At 49.0% G+C, this 19,593-nt stretch overlaps 1 protein-coding gene across 2 annotated transcripts in view; it reads right to left on the minus strand.

Annotated features, from left to right (window-relative positions):
* Positions 1-19,593, minus strand: part of PIGV (phosphatidylinositol glycan anchor biosynthesis class V) — a 72,663-nt gene that overhangs the window by 13,532 nt on the left and 39,538 nt on the right. For both annotated transcript variants that reach the window (XM_086957623.1, XM_086957622.1), the window contains exon 3: positions 1,307-2,467. In XM_086957623.1, the coding sequence (XP_086813749.1) occupies positions 1,307-2,467 (1,161 nt within the window). The remainder of the gene's footprint in view (positions 1-1,306; positions 2,468-19,593) is intronic.

Genomic DNA, 19,593 nt, shown 5'->3' on the forward strand with positions numbered 1-19,593 from the left:
ACTAACATGTCAGCGAGTTGGGTCGTTTAGAGGAGTGGAGTGAAACTCCAAGCAGTATCCTTACTGTACTACAGATAAGACCCATTTGCTGGTGGTTATTTCCTCCAATTGGGGAAGGAATAACCTTATCCCCCCCACACCAACTGGTTTTGTGTGATGGGGGGGGGGGGGGCTAGTGGTTAAGTCACAACTTGGAGGTGGGGCCACACTTTCCAGAGCTGTCTACTCCTTCCTCGACCATTGCCCTTGAATCGTCCTCAGATATATAACTCATGGACTGTCCCGACTAAAAGCGCTGAAACACAGATTTCTGCAGTGTTGCAGCTTTCAGATTACCTCACACTTGTTGCCACCAAATCCCACACCTAACAAGTTGGGTTTGCAGTGCTCCTATGGCTTTTGCAGTATCAGGGTCTTTCTTGCTCTTTCCCAACATTGTGTCCATTGGAGATTCGAAGCGGCGCTCACCATCAAAGGATATATTGATTAGATGTTATTGGACCTCTGGACAAAACCCAGAGACCCTGAGCTAAGCCTGTCTATGGAAGATGATGCTCGTATTCCTCTAGCTGGAAGAAGCATCAGCTGCTTCTAGTACACAATAAATGTTCGCTTCTGTGATGGTCCTGTCCTGAACTAACTCCCTGAAGCGTTTGTGATATGCCGGAGGGAGATGTTTCCAATGATATCTGTCATATCTTGAGAGAAGTCCAAAACATTTGGCTGTGCGCTAATACATTGTCACCCCCACAGTGACCTGCTTTCCAACTGTGTTAATTTTACAGCATTCTTTGTCTGGAGGGGGTGCGTCTCCTGTGCCATGTGGGTATGCTCTCTTGCAAGCTAGAAGGACAAACAATATGAGTCTGGAGCTAAATGACCTCTGAATCGTCAAAGCTAGAGCTGAGGATTCTGGTAAGTGGAGTAGAACCAATGTCGATTGTAGCTTCACTGTCCCATAGGTCGAGAAGTGCATCCAAAACCAATAGTGGGGGGTGGGAGGACAATTTGAGGTGGGGTTTTTTGCCCTGGTATGTTGAGGGCTTTGGGGAAGGATCACAAGTTGAGACTGAAAATTTTAAACTGAAACGTATATTTGAAAGAAACAATTTGCAAATATCTGCCCGAACACTAGATTGCTGGATTTTGATCATGTGATATACAGCAGCACCTATAACAGATATACAATTTGTTATGCACAAGTGTAGCATTGTAAGACATCTACAGTACATATGCCAGTTCAACTTCCACTGTGTTGTTGATACTTCTACTTTCTTATTTCCACCCTGGTCGCAGACCCTCTTACCTGTACGTGCATACACAGGAGCCCGAAGAGGAGCAGTGCGGTGCTGTGGGCAATGTACACAAAGAGCCTGTGGCTGTGAAATCCTACACCGGCAGTCTCCTTGTCCTCAACACCCCGCTTCCTCAGGAGTCCAAGTCTTGAACAGTACCACGGAAGAGCAGTCATGTACATCCACGCCGCACAAACACTCAGAACGATGACCGGCATTGCAAGCAGGAAGTTGGGGAGCTGCCGGACATCAAAGTAGCGCAGGAATCCCACATTCCAGTACACATCCTGGATGTAGGAATAGACAAAAGGGTACTTGTAGGCACACCATTCTGGCAGGGCCCCATTCACGTCAGCCATTCGGTATCCCTTATCCAGAGCGAGTTGAATCAGAGGACTTGGAACTGCTTGCTCAGGGCTGGTGACTGGCTTGCAAAAGTTAATGTAGGCGTAGTACTGAAACAGGGTGAAAGGTAGTATGATAACAAAGCATGAGAGCATCATGGAGACTATAGCCCTGCACACCAGCATTAGTACAGAAGGGAGCCTGCCCAAGGTGGTCTGGCCAACTTGAAGCAAACAGATGATTTGCTTGCATTGTGAATAGATGATAAAGCCAGCATTAATGACTCCATTGGAGCGCACCCCGGTTGCCAGAGAAAAAAGCAGGCAGCTGAGCCAACTCTGCCCTTTTTCCAGTTTCCACATGGCACTGAACGTAAGGAAGGCGAAGAAGCTTTCGGAGTATGCAGCAGCCATGAAGACATTAGCTGGGGTGAGGGAGAAGAGCAAGGCGGAGAGGAAGGCGGTCCTACGGCACTGAAGCACGACACAGCCAAGCCGGTAAAGAACAGCTGCAGCCAGGGAGGCAAAGAAACAGTTCAAAACTACAGCCACAAGGATCAGGCGACTGCGGAGACACAGGAGGTCCTGGAGGGGCCACAGGAGCAACTGGGCAACAGCCCGAACGCTCAATGGGTATAGGGGAAAGAAGGCAAAGTTGTGTTCGAACAAGTACCCATGTTCTGCAATGAAAAGGAAATGCTCTGCATCCCAGCGTGTGAAGCCACCAAGAAGCCACTCCACCAGATGATCGGAGAGGCCTGGCTCACAAAGGCGTGGAGGAAAGAAGGCGTCTGCGGCATGATCTGGGATGATGGCATTAAACAGCACCTGTAAAAGACATAACACATTATATCAAGCTCAAAAGAGGAAGCACTCATCACCCATATCCACAGAACAGCACTGTGTTTACTGCTTCATCAGAGTCACAACCTAAGGATCCCAATAAAGTAAAATAGCATTAACATCATGATGGGTCACCTCCCAGTCCAAAGAAATGTCCAAAGTCTTATGACACAATCCTTCTCAGGGATAGAAATCACTCACTGCCCATGATGTTCTTTCTAGGGTTCCAGTACAGAGAGGTCTACTGCCCATAATGAGTGACTTCTCATTGCTGCTGTACAGACACTTGTCCACTGCCAAACAATCTATAGCCCTGGTACAGAAAAACGCCCACTTCTCCATGATGAATGACCTCTCAGAGCACTGCTTCAGAGAAAAGAACACTGCCCCTTTATGCATCAGCCCAGAAGTCCAGGAAACAGAAGAATGTCCACTACCCATGATGTTAACTCCCAGGACCTGCTGTAGAGTGAAACTGACCACTGTTCCATGAGGTGTCACCCTATTGGGCCGCATCAGAGAAAATGTCTAATCCCCAAAATGACAAAATACAGCAAACAATTAATGTCCTTGTGATTATCCATCAATTACCCACCTGTAGGTCTAGCACATAAACAAATTATTTGCTCCATCACTAGTCCTCTCCCACGATCTACTTTAAACAAGCATTTACAATCCAATGGTCTCAGCATTATTAAAGGTAGAGCTATTGGCATTGCTCATGACTTTTTTTTTAAATCATCAATAAATGGCATTGTCATTTACATTGCCAATAGCTTAATTGTTAAATAAATGGCATTGTCATTTACAATGCCAATAGCTTAATTGTTAAATAAATGGCATTGTCATGTACAATGCCAATAGCTTAATCGCTCGCAAATGCATGGCCTATTGCATTTACACCCACACACACACACATACAGAGCCACCCACACACACAGAGCCACCTACACAGAGCCACCCACACATAGAGCCACCTACAAAAAAAGCTATCCACACAGAGCCACACACACACAGAGCCACACAAAGCCACACACACCCACAGATACACAGCCATACACACACACACACAGACACGCACACTGAGAGACACACACACACACAGAGCCACACACACCCACAGACACACAGCCACACACACACACAGAGACACACACACACACACACAGACACACACACACACACACAGAGACACACACACACACACACAGAGAAACACACCCAGAAACACACACACACACACACACACACACACACAGAGCCACACACACACACACAGAGCCACACACACAGATTAGCGAATCAGATTGCTTAAAAAAGTGGTCCACATTTTCAAATCGCAGCAATATTGTATGTGGGTAGTTTTTAACTAGCAGACATGTATAGGTGTTTTACAAGGCAACCAACTGTGCACTGCCTTTGACCATGTGTAAGTGGATGGTTATCGAGACTTAATTGCAGGTTGCTTGTGAAAGCCATGCAATGTGAATATGGGGACCGAACGCTCAGAACCTGCAGTACATGGGCTAAGGTTGTGTGCAGCTGGTTCAGCAACTGTAGGTGGTGGCCGAAGGCAACACCTTGAGCCTTGTTTCCACTGCCTACTGCTGAAGGTCTTGCTCAGTTGGCTCTGAACTTGCGATTTGCACAGTCATTAAAAAATAGGGACAGCTGTTTCAAACATTACCTCCCACACCAGATATGTATGCCTGAAGGTGGGGAGTCAGGGGCAGGGGTTACGCAGCGGTCTGTGCCTAGGACTTCAATACTTTGCCAAAGGCTGTGTGCTGCTAGTAGAAGTGGGGCTGGGACTGGTGCAGTGCCTGGACATAGGCCAGGCCTTCCTCCAGAGCCTGCATTGCAGAGCTACAGTCAGAAAAACCTTCATTAACTTTCCATTAACCTTCAAGGCACCTAGTTTGTGTTCTCTTAAACAGTTGGTACAAGAACGTTCAGCGTTTCACAAGAGCTGCCAAAAGACAAGGCAAGATTGCTGGACTGTTCCCATGAGGCACAGGGTCAGACTGATTTGCATATAGCCATCTCTGAACTGGGGTGGCAGAGTGGGCTCAAGAACGGTGCTGGATTAAACCCAGATCTTTTGACTGGGTGCGAGTGTTTGATTGGTTCAGATGCTCCGTCCATTACCACCCCCTTTTGTACCGCTTTTGGCCGCCATAAGTGTGGCAGGGTGTGCTCAGACGTGAGACCTTGCTCACTTTGCCACTGGATTCAAGCAAGCCGGGCTGAAGACGGCTGGAATGCCAGAAACCGGTCCTCTGAAGCTTGTTTCCGGTCCAGTGAAGGCATGGCTTGGCAGTTCGGGCTGGACTGTTCCCATGAGGCACATGGTCAGACTGATTTGCATATAGCCATGTCTGAACTGGGGTGGCAGAGTGGGCTAAAGAATGGTGATGGATTAAACCCAGATCTTTTGACTGGGTGTGAGTGTTTGATTGGTTCAGATGCTCTGTCCATTACCACCCCCTTTTGTACCGCGGGAGTGAAATACAGTCATGAATTCAGATCCTTGAGATGACGGGTATATGAGATTAACCAGGGGAACGGGTGGTTGTCATGAATGTTGCGTTTATTTTGTATTTGTTGTATTGAAAATAATAAAAAATATTTTTTTTTAAACATATCTACCTTTGGGGTCCGTGTGCATCACCCTCTAAGCAAAGGGGACCCCAGTAGCTACCCTGATCGCCACCCCTCTTGCATAGTTATAGAACGTGGCTGCATATATTTGGCTCCTCCACCTCTTACCCGATTTCACCACTTCAGCTTTCAGTAGGAGAGCTTCCTGAAACATTGAAATGTGCGTCTTATATTTTACACATCTTCCGCTCTGTCCTCTAGAATCCTGGCTGTTGCAGTTCGCTTAGCCATTTGGTCTGTCAGATTTTTGACAATCAGTTGTAGCTCCGTCACTGGGCCCTCAACAATGTAGATCCTCTACCCCATCTTGTGCAGATCTGAACGCAGAAAGTTAGCATCAATAGAAACAGTCCCTAGCTTCCCCTCGAGGGCCGTTCAAGAGCTGTGAATCGCAGCTATCAAATCTATGCTGGAGCATGCAGTGTACTGTATTGCATCATGGCATTGCCTAGCAGTGGTTTTGTCACCTTCTCACCTGCCCATGCCCGTGTCGGGAGAGGCTCTGCTCTGATAGCATATTTGGTGCCCAAGTTCTCCCCCACTCAATTGGGCACTCCTCTTCCCTACAATCTCCAACAACAAGGTCAGGCGTCAACCACCAGGCACGGCTCAGCAGTCCATCACTGCACGTCCTCTGCTTGGTCGCCACCAAGCACCAGCCAATAGTCAGGCAGGTTTGTCAGCGCTACAGCTCCAGGGGCCCACACAACATCTTCTAACCAGCCGGGCGGGAGAAGACCTGCATCCCAGCAGATTGAGACCCAGTTGCAGAGCACCCGTGGCTCCTCAGGAGTTCAGGGGCAGGCACAGGCATCGTCTGGCCAAAATATTGTCATAGCCAACTTAGCTAGTGGCCTGCGGGTCACACTTGAGTCAGGCAGTTCCGCTACAGATCCACTCCCAGGACAAACAGCAGAGCAGTTCCCCCAATCAGCATGGCCTCTGGGCCTTCAGAAGTGGCTGCAGCCATTTATCAACAGTTTACCTCCTGGCCCAAGCCCACCCTGGGTGGTCTCAGCAGGAGCCCAAGGGGAAGGGACGCCACGGAGGCAGCCTTGGGCGACAATGGTACAGTGCTCTCCCATGATTTTGCAGGATAAAATGTGGGAAGTCTGGAGCAATCAGCTTTACTTCTGTTCTACCATCTTGGCTGGCCACACCCCGAAATGTATATAATATTTAAAACAATTTCATACTAGCCATATTTCAGCTTCATAGAAGATACCCCAATTTTTTCATCTCGCCCACAGCACAAACCGTTTTCTTGAAAAAAGGGTGGTACTAGGCTCATAGCAGACTATTTTACTGCTTATTGCAGATAGTAAGAACTAGACTATACTATTACCTATTTAATTACTAAAGGTTGTTATAGACCTTGTTTTACATTGGCAGCATGGATTTGTACCAGGGAGAGAAATCACATCATACTAACTTTACTGACACTTTGATAGATCGGACGAAATAATTGATTGTCCTAGACTTCGTCAGCCCGCATGCCCTCCCCTCCGCTGACTACATCCTCCTGGGGGACCTCAACTTCCACCTGGAGAACAACAACGACCGCAACACCAGCACCCTGCTCGACAACCTCGCCAACCTTGGACTGAAGCAACTGGTGAGCACCCCCACCCACCTCGCCGGACACACACTCGACGCCGTCTTCTTATCCAGCAAAGACATCGCCTTCAGCCACGCCACAGAACTCCACTGGACGGACCACAGCTGCGTACACTTCACCTTCAAAAGAACGACGACCCACCACCACCAGCAACAGGTTGCCCGTAGAAGCTGGAACAAGATCACAGCCGACCAGCTCGCCGCTTCCCTGAGCCAGCACCCTCCTGCCAGCTCAGCGAACCCCAGCCAGGCCGCCGACAACCTCACGAAGTGGATCAGCAACTGCGCGGACGAACTCGCCCCTCTGAGGACCCCGCCCAGCAGACCCGGCAGCAAGAAAGCCCCATGGTTCAACGACGAACTCAAGAGCTCCAAGAAGAACTGCCGAGCCCTTGAGAAAGTCTGGAGAAAGGAACCTACACCGGGCAACAAGACCACCCTCAAACTCGCCACCCGGAAGCACCACCAACTGATCCGCGCCGCCAAGAAAACTGCATTCAAGGACCGGTTGGACAACAACGCACACAACTGCAAGGAACTCTTCAACATCGTGAAAGAGCTCTCCAACCCCAACGCCGGAAACAACGACATCACCCCTTCGCAAGATCTCTGCAACTCCCTCGCCTCCTACTTCCACAACAAGATCGCGGACATACACAACCGCTTCAGCACCCAACCAACGCACGCCACGACCACAGCAACGCCGCCCACCGACGCCCTCCGAGCCTGGACTCCGATCAGCACCGAAGACACCGTCCGCATGATGAACTCCGTCCACTCCGGATCTCCGACCGACCCCTGCCCTCACCACGTCTTCAACAAGGCCGACGCTGTCATCGCACCCCACCTGCGAGACATCATCAACACTTCCTTCGACACCGCCACCTTCCCCGAGAGCTGGAAGCACGCCGAACTCAGCGCTCTTCTCAAGAAACCTACAGCAGACCCCACCGAACTCAAGAATTACCGCCCAATCTCGCTCCTCCCGTTTCCAGCCAAAGTCATCGAGAAGACCGTCAACAAACAGCTGGCCGCCTTCCTCGAGACGAATGGATCCCTCGACCCCTCGCAGTCCGGCTTCCGAGCCAACCACAGCACCGAGACCGCCCTCATCGCCGCCACCGACGACATTCGAGCCCTGATGGACAACGGAGAAACAGCGGCCCTCATCCTCCTAGACCTCTCCGCAGCCTTCGACACTGTCTGCCACCGCACCCTAGTGCAACGCCTCAGCAACGTCGGAATCCAGGAGAAGGCACTGGAATGGATCGTCTCCTTCCTCGACGGAAGAACACAGAGAGTCCGCCTACCACCGTACAAGTCAGAAGCCACCGAAGTCATCTGCGGCGTCCCTCAAGGATCCTCGCTGAGCCCTACCCTCTTCAACGTCTACATGAGCCCCCTCGCGGCCATCGCACGCCAACACAACCTCAACATAATCTCCTACGCCGACGACACCCAGCTGATCCTCTCCCTGACCAACGACCCCGCCGCCGCCAGAGCCAACCTGCACGAAGGGATGAAGGAGGTAGCCGAGTGGATGACGACCAGCCGCCTGAAACTGAACTCAGACAAGACGGAGGTCCTCATCCTGGGCTCCACGCCCACTGCCTGGGACGACTCCTGGTGGCCCCCCGTCCTGGGCACCGCACCCAAACCGACTAACCACGCACGCAACCTGGGCTTCATCCTGGACTCCTCCCTCTCCATGACCAAGCAAGTCAACACCGTCTCCTCGGCGTGCTTCAACATCCTGCGCATGCTACGGAAGATCTTCTGGTGGATCCCCACGGAGACCAGGAAGACCGTCACCCAGGCCCTCGTCACCAGCCGACTGGACTACGGCAACGCCCTCTACGCCGGAACCACGCCAAGCTCCAGAAGAGACTTCAGCGGATCCAGAACGCCTCAGCCAGACTCATCCTCGACATCCCATGTAACAGCCACATCTCCGGACACCTGCGAGACCTGCATTGGCTCCCCGTCAACAAAAGAATCACCGCCAAGACCTGGAACTCCCTCCCGACCGACCTGCGCCTGACCCAAGACCACCTCTCCTTCAGGAAGAAGCTCAAGACCTGGCTGTTCGAGCAGTAACGGCACCCCCCCCCCTAAGCGCCTTGAGACCCTACGGGTAAGTAGTGCGCGCTATAAATGTCTGTGATTGATTGATTGAGATAATGAGATGGGTCTGTACCCGGTGGAGGGGTCATTCTTGTGGGTTGTGATGAAACAACTGTGAATCACAGAGCAGGTTATAAGCGGAGTTAGAATACTTCATGCCTTTCCCACGCATTAGTAATAATTAATGGACATTCTACGGCCCCCTTTAGTATCTCGAGGGGCACTTGCCAACACTTTCCCTATTACCATCTCTATATGCTGTATATATGAAAACCATTCTAATATAACTGCAAAAATGATACAGATATGCTCTCAATAATAGTTCCCTATGGGTGCTTAAAAGTCATGGCATATACTGAAAACATGCTGATCACTACCACTGATACCACTTGAGCAATCCTACAATGCAAATGCAGGCATCAACATTTGGCACAATAGCAGGTGACAAATTAAATAAAGGACACAAATACTCACAACTGGTCTAAGTGATACCACAAAACCATCTATTGAACCTCAGCTCACTTACCTATGAATATGGCTTTCATTTAATTACAAGACACTCAAAGCCCTGAACGACGAACCAGCCTTAAAAGAGGCTGAACGATTACTTAAACAATGGGAAAACCTTCCTTTGACATTCATCGGCCACATCAAGCTTAAAAAAAAGATTTTACTCCCTAAGCAAGGAGATCTTTTAATTCTCTATCTCCTTATCTTCTTCTGCCCTTCTTTGAGAGAAGTGAGGCTACCATTTTTTATTAATATGGGTACATGAAAACAAAAAGGAAAGCTTTTATGTATTTACAGGTACCAGTATTGAAAGGAGGCTGGGCTCTCCCTAAACTTCAATCAAACAATTGTGAATCATTCGCAAACAAATAATCTTGGATCATTTTTCAGGAATACCTACATTTATGAAGATTTCTTTTAGCTACTCTCCCCAACCTGGTTTTCTTTTTCATTTTAGATTTTCATATCCTCGATACCACCCCAGATATGTACAATTTACAATTTGCAGACTTATGCCACATCTGGCATGATGTGAATCAATTTAACAAATTCATTTTTTTCATAGATATTCACCAATCTAGAAAACCCCAGTAATGTCCCATATGCTTTAATTATTGTATAACTCACCATGGTTAAAATCCAGACTACAACAATTATACCAGTTTTATCACCCAGATGTCTAAAAATCTTTTAAATAAATTGTGAATGAATTTTAAATCTCAAGAAGTGAATTTTTGTTTAAATATTTACATGTTTTCAACTATCTTGACAAAAAAAATCAACCTAAACCAATTAGAGCCATCTATTTATTGGAGAGCTTTCTATGAATCTCCACAATCTAGGATCTACACATATTACCTGGCTTTTTGTAGAAAACTAAAAGATCAGCATACTCAGAAAGTAGAAAAAAGACTTGTTTTCAAATTGTCTTGGTGAAGCTACTCGAATTTTCGTTCTGTCAAAAATAAGACTTTCCCAATATAAAGCATTATTTGACTTTTATGACACCCAGTGCAAGTGGCAAATAGTGTCCACATTTGGGCTCTACTAGACTCTGTACACAATGCCAGCCCCCCTAGCAGACACGACCCTTAGGTTCACCACTAGCTCAGTCTTAAAATCTAGCTGGTATAGGATTTTGAGCAAAATTATCAATGAAAGGGGTGCCCCTATAATTTTCGATTCATCACAAATTCTGAATGTATTACCCACAATAGTACAAGCAACCAATTGCCAAAGCCAATAGATTTTGCCTATGTGAGATCTATTGGCTTTGTTGGAGTGCAGTGGCGTGGAGTTGTGTGTAGTGGAGTGAAGTGGCACTGCATGGAGTGCAGTGGTTTTGTGTGGCATGGAGTGGCATTGTGACGTATGGAGTGGAGTAACACTGTGTTGTGTTGATTAGAGTGGCATTATGTTGAGTGAAGTAGAGTGACATTGTGTTGTGTGTGAGTGGCTTTTTGTGGATTGGAGTGGAGTGGCATAGGGTGAAGTGACATGCAGTAAGCTCTATATAAATGCAACTACAATTGAGTGGCGTGGAGTGTAACTGAGTGGAGTAAAGTATCAATAAGTGGAGTGGAGTGGCACTGAGCGGTGTGCAGTGGCGTGGAGTTGAGAGGCATTATGTGGCGTAGAGTGGCACTGATTGGAGTGGCATTGTGTTGCATGGAGTAGAATTGAGTGGAGGTGTGTAGAGTGGAATGGAATGGAATTGTGTGGCACACATTTGAATTGTGTAGCACGGAGTGGAAGTGTGTGACATGGAGCAGAATAAGATTGTGTGGCATGGAACTGTGTGGTGTGAAGTGGGGGGGAATGTAATTGTGTGACAAGGAGTGGAATTGTGAGGAGTGAAGTAGCATTAAGCGGTGCATAGTGTGGAGTGGAATTGTGGGGCGTGGAATAAAATTGAGTGCAGTGGCATTTTGTGGAGTGGCATTGTGTGGAGTGGAGCGGCACTGTGTGGCGTGAAATTAGAGTTAAATCCTATATGAACAAACAACTGGAAGAGTCCCCAACCCTCACACATTTGTCTCACAAAAAATGTGAACCATACGTTAAGGAAATCTTTGCCTACTGAAAAATAAGTTAAGATGTGCAGAAATATTTTTTCATTTATGCAGAAAAGGGAGGTAGAATCTGCAGGATGAACATGCAGAAAGAACAGTGAAAATGACAATCATATTTCTTAGATCAATGCCAAACATAATAATGAGGAGAGGACATCAATCTACAGTCACTGTATTTATTTTCAACATTCTTAAATGTTTAGAAATTAAGTTAATTGAAATATGCAAGATCTACATTTCCTTGGCACACTGTCCTCTTCATCTGCCCTTGGTGAATCTTGAAGTCATGCTTTATTTCTCACTCACACATCTTGATGCACTTTTCAGCCAGCAGACTTTCTGCAACACCCATGTTTTCCTGCCCTGTGTAGACTCTCTTAGGAGTGTTTTCTGTAAGTGATTCAGCCCAAGACCTTTTTAAAGAAAGCTACCATGATTTTTTTTAATGGAACAGTTCTTTTTTATTGAAGTCCGTTGCAGTCGCCTAAAACCATTGGCCGGAAGTGTGCAATATGCATGAATGGTTACACAGCTCATTGTCTACAACCCGGCGGCCGGTGGCGTATCACAGAGCTCTGAGTTTTACTTATGAGATATTAATATGGTAATGGAAGGGTAACAAAAGGATTTCTGGAAGTATCAGAGTGTAGTAAGAAGCAAAATAAGACTGAACACCCACTCCCCGTCTCCTCCGCACCATACTTCCTTTGTCCCAATTTCCTAGTGTGGCAAATGGGCTCTGTGTGAGGGGTGGAATGAACACACTCTCAGACAGCAGTCTATGTGCCCTCCCTATCCTATCGGGGCAGCAGGCGCAGAATTTGCAGATATTTAGGGCAGGTCACTTCTCTAAACTTGTATTGAACGAGGCCCATAATTCTGAATATTCATCTGCCCTGTTATCTATCATCAATGACATACGTTCCATTGCCAGCGAAACCCAGAGTTTGTGAAGCCATGTCTCATGGTCAGGTATCTTCTCTGTGCCCCTGCGTGCCAGGAGCACCTGTTGTGCAGTAATCAATGCAAGTGCCATTTGTCTGCCTCTAACCGATAGTAGGGGAAAGGTCAGGAGATTGGATAGTCCCAGAATTGTGTATGCGGGGAAACCGGGTATTGTTGTGTCAAATGCTTGGTCGAAGTCATTCAGGACCTGTTCCCAATATCTGACCAGCTTCGGACAGAGCCACAAAAGATGAAGAAGGGAGCCCGTTTGACCACAGCCCCGCCAGCATCGTTCGGTACTTTCCCTGTTCCAGCCATTAATTCGACCAGGTGTTAAATACCAAATGAAGGCAACTTTATAAGCTGACTCAGTGCCAGACATATCATGTGCTGTGTGATGTATCCTGTAGTAAATGTCTTGCCATTGCTTGCTGGACAGTGGGAGCCCTAATTCCTCCTCCCAGCGAAGCTGGCCCTTGTTCTTGGAGGTGTTGGTCTCACATGATTTTTTTAAAACAATTTATATTGACACAAGCAAAAACGGCCATCGTACAGTAATATTCAGAATGTGTATACAGACAGCAAATTGGAGGGCAAGTCTGCATTTCAGTGAGGCAAATGTGATTTGTGTACCCTCTATGCCTCTGGGCAGCTCGGTGTCCACTTTAGTGTGCCTTTTAAAGTAAAGAAAATTAACTGAAACAACCACACCTCCTCCAGGAAACTCTCTGGGCCAACAGTGGTAAGGGTCGCCGCCAAATAGAAAGAGTGGAAGAAAGTAGTCTTTCAGTTAAGTAATAGGAGATGTTGAGGTTAATGCCAGCAGTCAGGTAGCCGGGGGCAGACATTGGCAGGAGGAGCCGATTGTCCCACCAGGAGGTAAGTAAATGGCCGGCGACAAGTATGCGGGATCATCTACTAAAGATCTAAGGAGGCTTAGAATCATCTCCCACTTGAGACAAGAAATCACGAAGGATGAGGTCGCACTGATCTGCAATGAGGAATTTTCGAAGACTCCGGAAATTCCTGTCTGTGGAGAGCAGTGCTCTCTGCCTGCGCCCATTTGGACATCTCAGTGTGCCAGTGTGGGACGGAATGGGAAGCAGCCTATTTCCACTGCATCGCTATAGCTCTTTTGCCAAGAGATGCACCAGGTCTGTAAAGCGTGTAGTGCCCCTCTTCGTCTTGGGGCGAGGGTATTGGTCTGCAGATCCAGAACATATGTACCATATGTGCTGGTTCAGTTTTACATCTGGGTCATTCATCTGGAGCTAGGGTAAATGGTATGGAGCCAGTGGGGTTGAGGTAGGCCCTTTGGAGGAAGCAGAACTGTATATATCTGAACCGAGGGTTTAAGGGGTTCGTTTAGGGTGTTCTAGTACTTTTAGCCAGTCTGAATCATGGAACAGCTGTTTCAGAGAGTCTTCCCACCCCGAGCGTAAGCGCATATGTACAGTCAGTGGATCCTACGCAAAGGCTCTGTAGAGTCATGTTATGAGATGTCTCCCGTGTCCTATTTGGTGTAGTGGATGGAGTAGTGGGTGCTGAGGGGGTTATAGGCCTCGTGCATCATAAGTCAGGAATTAGGCTTCCGTCAAGTCGTATTGTGCCGAAGTTCCTGGAAGGACATTGGTTCTCCCCCGTAAAGAGGTCTCCCAGTGTCGTATTGCACGCAGCCTCCCATACCTCCCCCTTCAAGGGTAATCCCTGCAGCGGTAGCAGCGGTGTATAAGGGTTGCGTAGTGGTGTCTGCAGGTACTCTCGGGCTATGCGCAAGAGCAGGGAAAAGAGGACCCCAATTGAACCCTTGGGAGAGGTGGCACAAGATGGCCCCCCTCCCCAGACCCTCACCCGGGGATTCCTGTTTCTTTCGTATGGTAGCCTGTCAGTCATCAGGCTACCCACAGGAGCTGGGCAGCCAAATAATAATGCACAAAATTTGGGGCTCCCATTCCACCCCTGGCAGGAGGCAGTTGTAGTGTGCCTAGTGCCACTCTGCGAAGAAAGCTATCATGGATTAGCTTAAAATATCTGCTGTCTTTGTTTGTAACCGAGTACTGTTCCGCCTCTATCAATCCTTTGTAATCCTAATGAGTGGAGTTTTGAGCAGCGATTGTGTGGCATGGTCTAAAAACCGAGTGAGCAACATTGGTGGAATCACCACTAGTATACCAAACGCAGGGGGGCGTGGCTTGGACGCCGATCGGGATGGCGGCGTGAGCTCGCCGCTCCGCGCGGAATCCCGCTAATTCTCCTGTTTTCGGAACCCTAGGCGACCCGAAGACGATGCTCCTGCCCTCTGAAGTGTAAGGGGACAGCTGGGCACAATCGGAGAGTCGTTGGGGGACTGCTGGCCCCGGGAAGACCGAGTTGAAGAAGCGGCCGAGGTGTTGCTGAGGGCGCGAACAAAATGGCGGCGAGGAGGTCGGACGGCTCCGAACTTCAGCCCTGAGCCAAGTTGTCGCCGATTGGCAAGAGATCCTGTGATCGGCTGATCGGGGCACTAGGATAGGCGGTGCTGTGTCCTGAGACCAGGGGACGTAGACCGGATTCACTAGAACAACAATGCCCCTGCACTATACAAATTCAGAACATAATAGTGATGAGGTCGTAGAAAGCGACGATCAATTAGTATACATCCACACTTTCGGAGTGACTTTAAGAGAATCAAATATCCAAGTTCAGGTACATGAGTTCCAAAAAAGAAGAAAAGTTCTGTTCCTGGTGTTTAAGTAAATGTTTTATTGTTCCTTTGATAATGCCAACACGTGTTTCATCGCAGGGAACTTACTGCGAATCTTCAGGGCTATTTGAAGAAAGTATGACGAAATTATCAAAGTTGTTGGAAATGCCGTTTCCAGGCAATGCTTATGTAAGGTTCGAGATCTGTTACACGCTGCCTGCGTGGATAAGGGATCTTGTTCAGTACTGTTGTGTGTAGTGACCGGGAGGAGTTGACGGGTATTCACGGGGGGTCTTGTTTAAGACGTAATATTATCAAACAGGCGGGTACACCTTAGTTGTGCTGAACTCCCTCTTGAGGTTCCCGGTGCCGTTTTCCGATGACGGACCGTCATCGGAAAACGGCACCGGGAACCTCAAGAGGGAGTTCAGCACAACTAAGGTGTACCCGCCTGTTTGATAATATTACGTCTTAAACAAGACCCCCCGTGAATACCCGTCAACTCCTCCCGGTCACTACACACAACAGTACTGAACAAGATCCCTTATCCACGCAGGCAGCGTGTAACAGATCTCGAACCTTACATAAGCATTGCCTGGAAACGGCATTTCCAACAACTTTGATAATTTCGTCATACTTTCTTCAAATAGCCCTGAAGATTCGCAGTAAGTTCCCTGCGATGAAACACGTGTTGGCATTATCAAAGGAACAATAAAACATTTACTTAAACACCAGGAACAGAACTTTTCTTCTTTTTTGGAACTCATGTACCTGAACTTGGATATTTGATTCTCTTAAAGTCACTCCGAAAGTGTGGATGTATACTAATTGATCGTCGCTTTCTACGACATCATCACTATTATGTTCTGAATTTGTATAGTGCAGGGGCATTGTTGTTCTATTGTTATTTGTGTGGATCCTCTAGGTCCAACATTGAGCGGTTGTGTGAGATTACCGCTCGCCCTTTTTGCCTGTACCAACCACCACACCGTGCTCTCTACTTTGCGGACATACAGGTGTGCGCCCTATTTCCCTGGTAAATATAAAAATCTCCTTGTTGTATAAAACGTAGACCGGATTCACCCAGAAGCTTGGGGACCTTCGTTGGCCACCGCCATAAGACTCATACTTCCCCCCTCAGGCTTCCGAGGGGGGTGACGGAACGGAGCTAGTCTAACTGGTCGTTGCTCCTGAGAGCGTCGGAAGGGACATTGCACTGCCCGGTGCCCGGAGACTGGCACGGAACTACGGGCGCCAACGCAAAGCGGGTTCCTGGACCTGTGACGCAGCACCCTGTAATGGCGGCGATCGGAGGGCCGATGGCCGAGGGACGCCCTGAGGGGGAATTGGCGACATCTACTCGGCTGAGCGAGAGTCCTTCCCCGGAGCTTGATCAAGAACAGCGGCTGAACCGGCGTTTGGATGCCATACTTGAGGCGATTACCTCAACTAAGGAAGCATTGCACCAAGACATTGCCCAGGTGGCCACGGGCCTGGGGCTGCTGCGCGCGGATCACGCGAAGCTGGCAGACAGGGTCAAGGACCATGACCAACTGTTGCTGGACCTGAAGCCATCGGTGGTGACCGCGGAGCACAGGATCACGGACATCTTGGCCCGACTGGACACGCTGGAGCGGAGGGCGGAGGATGCCAAAGGCCGCAATAGACGGAACAACGTGCGGGTCGTAGGCCTGCCGGAACGGATTGAGGGGGAGGATGCGGTGGCCTATATGGAGAACTGGTTCCGCACTGTGGTAGCGCCGGAGGGGCTTACTCCTTTTTTAGGTCTCGGCTCAACGCGCGGAAGCGCGTCTCCGCCGAGATCTTTTGTCAGCGACTATGCTTCCCAGGAGACAGTGTCGGCCACGCGCATCCTTCGAGGCGATTTGTAACTGGAACGCGCGCTGTGGCCAGGCGCTGTCTCCTGGGAAGCGCAAGCACCCCACACGCATGCGCATACACACACACAAGCGCCCATGCACGCACGCACGCACGCACATACATACATACAGAGACACCCCCCCTGACACATACACACACGCGCGCATACACACACAAGTGCACCGAGGCCCCCCTCCCTCCCTCCCTCCCCCCCCCCGCCGTCACCGTCGCACGCATACATACACACACGAGCATACACGCACACACACACACAAGTGCACCAAGCCCCCCCAGCCTTTTTTTGAACTTACCTGGCCAATGTCGGGGACTCTGCTCAGCACGCGGCGCCCAACCTCCTGCTGGCGCGGCCCGGCGCGCCACACCGCTCACAGGAGCCCCGGGCGCGAGACGCATTTCACTCCGCCTGCCTCCTCTTCCGGTCTGGACGTGGCCCCGCCCCCGTCACAGGCGACCGTGCCTGACTTCCGGGGCGGCCGCGGCGGCATTCCGGGGGCATACTCAATTCTATATTTAAAGTGCCTCCTACTGTGTAATGTGACAGGCGGCCTGAAATTATGTTTTGCGAGACGTTTTTATGATGTAAACTTTTAAAAGATCTCTTTGAAAGAAGAATTTGCAGACTAAACAAAACGACGGCATTGGAGACAAACAGGAAATGTACCAGAATTTTACAAACAAAAGACGAAGTATGGAACGAAATAGTGACAAGGAAATAGAACAGTCTCTCACAAAAGTATGCAGAAAACGGTGAGACCTATTAAATGAGTGCAGAGTGAGTGCAGAGTGGTAATGCAGAGTAGTGAGTAGTGAGTGCAGAGTAGTGAGTGCAGAGTAGTGAGTGCAGAGTAGTGAGTGCTGAGTAGTGAGTGCTGAGTAGTGAGTGCTGAGTGCAGAGTAGTGAGTGCAGAGTAGTGAGTGCAGAGTAGTGAGTGCAGAGTGCAGAGTGCAGAGTAGTGAGTGCAGAGTAGTGAGTGCAGAGTAGTGAGTGCAGAGTAGTGAGTGCAGAGTGCAGAGTGCTGAGTGCAGTGTAGTGAGTGCAGAGTAGTGAGTGCAGAGTAGTGAGTGCAGAGTAGTGAGTGCAGAGTAGTGAGTGCAGAGTGAGTGCAGAGTGGTAATGCAGAGTAGTGAGTAGTGAGTGCAGAGTGGTAATGCAGTGTAGTGAGTGCTGAGTAGTGAGTGCAGAGTAGTGAGTGCAGAGTAGTGAGTGCAGAGTAGTGAGTGCAGAGTGCTGAGTGCAGAGTAGTGAGTGCAGAGTAGTGAGTGCAGAGTAGTGAGTGCAGAGTGCAGAGTGCAGAGTGCTGAGTGCAGAGTAGTGAGTGCAGAGTAGTGAGTGCAGAGTAGTGAGTGCAGAGTGCTGAGTGCAGTGTAGTGAGTGCAGAGTAGTGAGTGCAGAGTAGTGAGTGCAGAGTAGTGAGTGCAGAGTGAGTGCAGAGTAGTGAGTAGTGAGTGCAGAGTAGTGAGTGCAGAGTAGTGAGTGCAGAGTGCAGAGTGCTGAGTGCAGTGTAGTGAGTGCAGAGTAGTGAGTGCAGAGTAGTGAGTGCAGAGTAATGAGTGCAGAGTAGTGAGTGCAGAGTGAGTGCAGAGTGGTAATGCAGAGTAGTGAGTAGTGAGTGCAGAGTGGTAATGCAGAGTAGTGAGTGCAGAGTAGTGAGTGCAGAGTAGTGAGTGCAGAGTAGTGAGTGCAGAGAAGTGAGTGCAGAGTGCAGAGTGCTGAGTGCAGTGTAGTGAGTGCAGAGTAGTGAGTGCAGAGTAGTGAGTGCAGAGTAGTGAATGCAGAGTGAGTGCAGAGTAGTGAGTAGTGAGTGCAGAGTGGTAATGCAGAGTAGTGAGTGCAGAGTAGTGAGTGCTGAGTAGTGAGTGCAGAGTAGTGAGTGCAGAGTAGTGAGTGCTGAGTAGTGAGTGCAGAGTAGTGAGTGCTGAGTAGTGAGTGCTGAGTGCAGAGTAGTGAGTGCAGAGTAGTGAGTGCAGAGTAGTGAGTGCAGAGTGCTGAGTGCAGAGTAGTGAGTGCAGAGTAGTGAGTGCAGAGTAGTGAGTGCAGAGTAGTGAGTGCAGAGTAATACGTGCTGAGTGCAGAGTAGTAAGTGCTGAGTGCAGAGTAGTAAGTGCTGAGTGCAGAGTAGTGAGTGCAGAGTAGTGAGTGCAGAGTAGTGAGTGCAGAGTGCAGAGTAGTGAGTGCAGAGTGCAGAGTGCTGAGTGCAGAGTAGTGAGTAGTGAGTGCTGAGTGCAGAGTAGTGAGTAGTGAGTGCTGAGTGCAGAGTAGTGAGTAGTGAGTAGTGAGTAGTGAGTGCTGAGTGCAGAGTAGTGAGTAGTGAGTGCAGAGTAGTGAGTGCAGAGTAGTGAGTAGTGAGTAGTGAGTGCAGAGTAGTGAGTAGTGAGTAGTGAGTGCAGAGTAGTGAGTAGTGAGTGCAGAGTAGTGAGTGCAGAGTAGTGAGTAGTGAGTGCAGAGTAGTGAGTGCAGAGTAGTGAGTAGTGAGTGTGCAGAGTAGTGAGTGCAGAGAGAGTGTGCAGAGTAGTGAGTGCAGAGTAGTGAGTGCATAGTGAGTGCAGAGTGGTAATGCAGAGTAGTGAGTAGTGAGTGCAGAGTGGTAATGCAGAGT

This window comes from Lissotriton vulgaris, chromosome 2_1, assembly GCF_964263255.1.
Source record: "Lissotriton vulgaris chromosome 2_1, aLisVul1.2, whole genome shotgun sequence".
Taxonomy (NCBI): Eukaryota; Metazoa; Chordata; class Amphibia; order Caudata; family Salamandridae; genus Lissotriton; species Lissotriton vulgaris.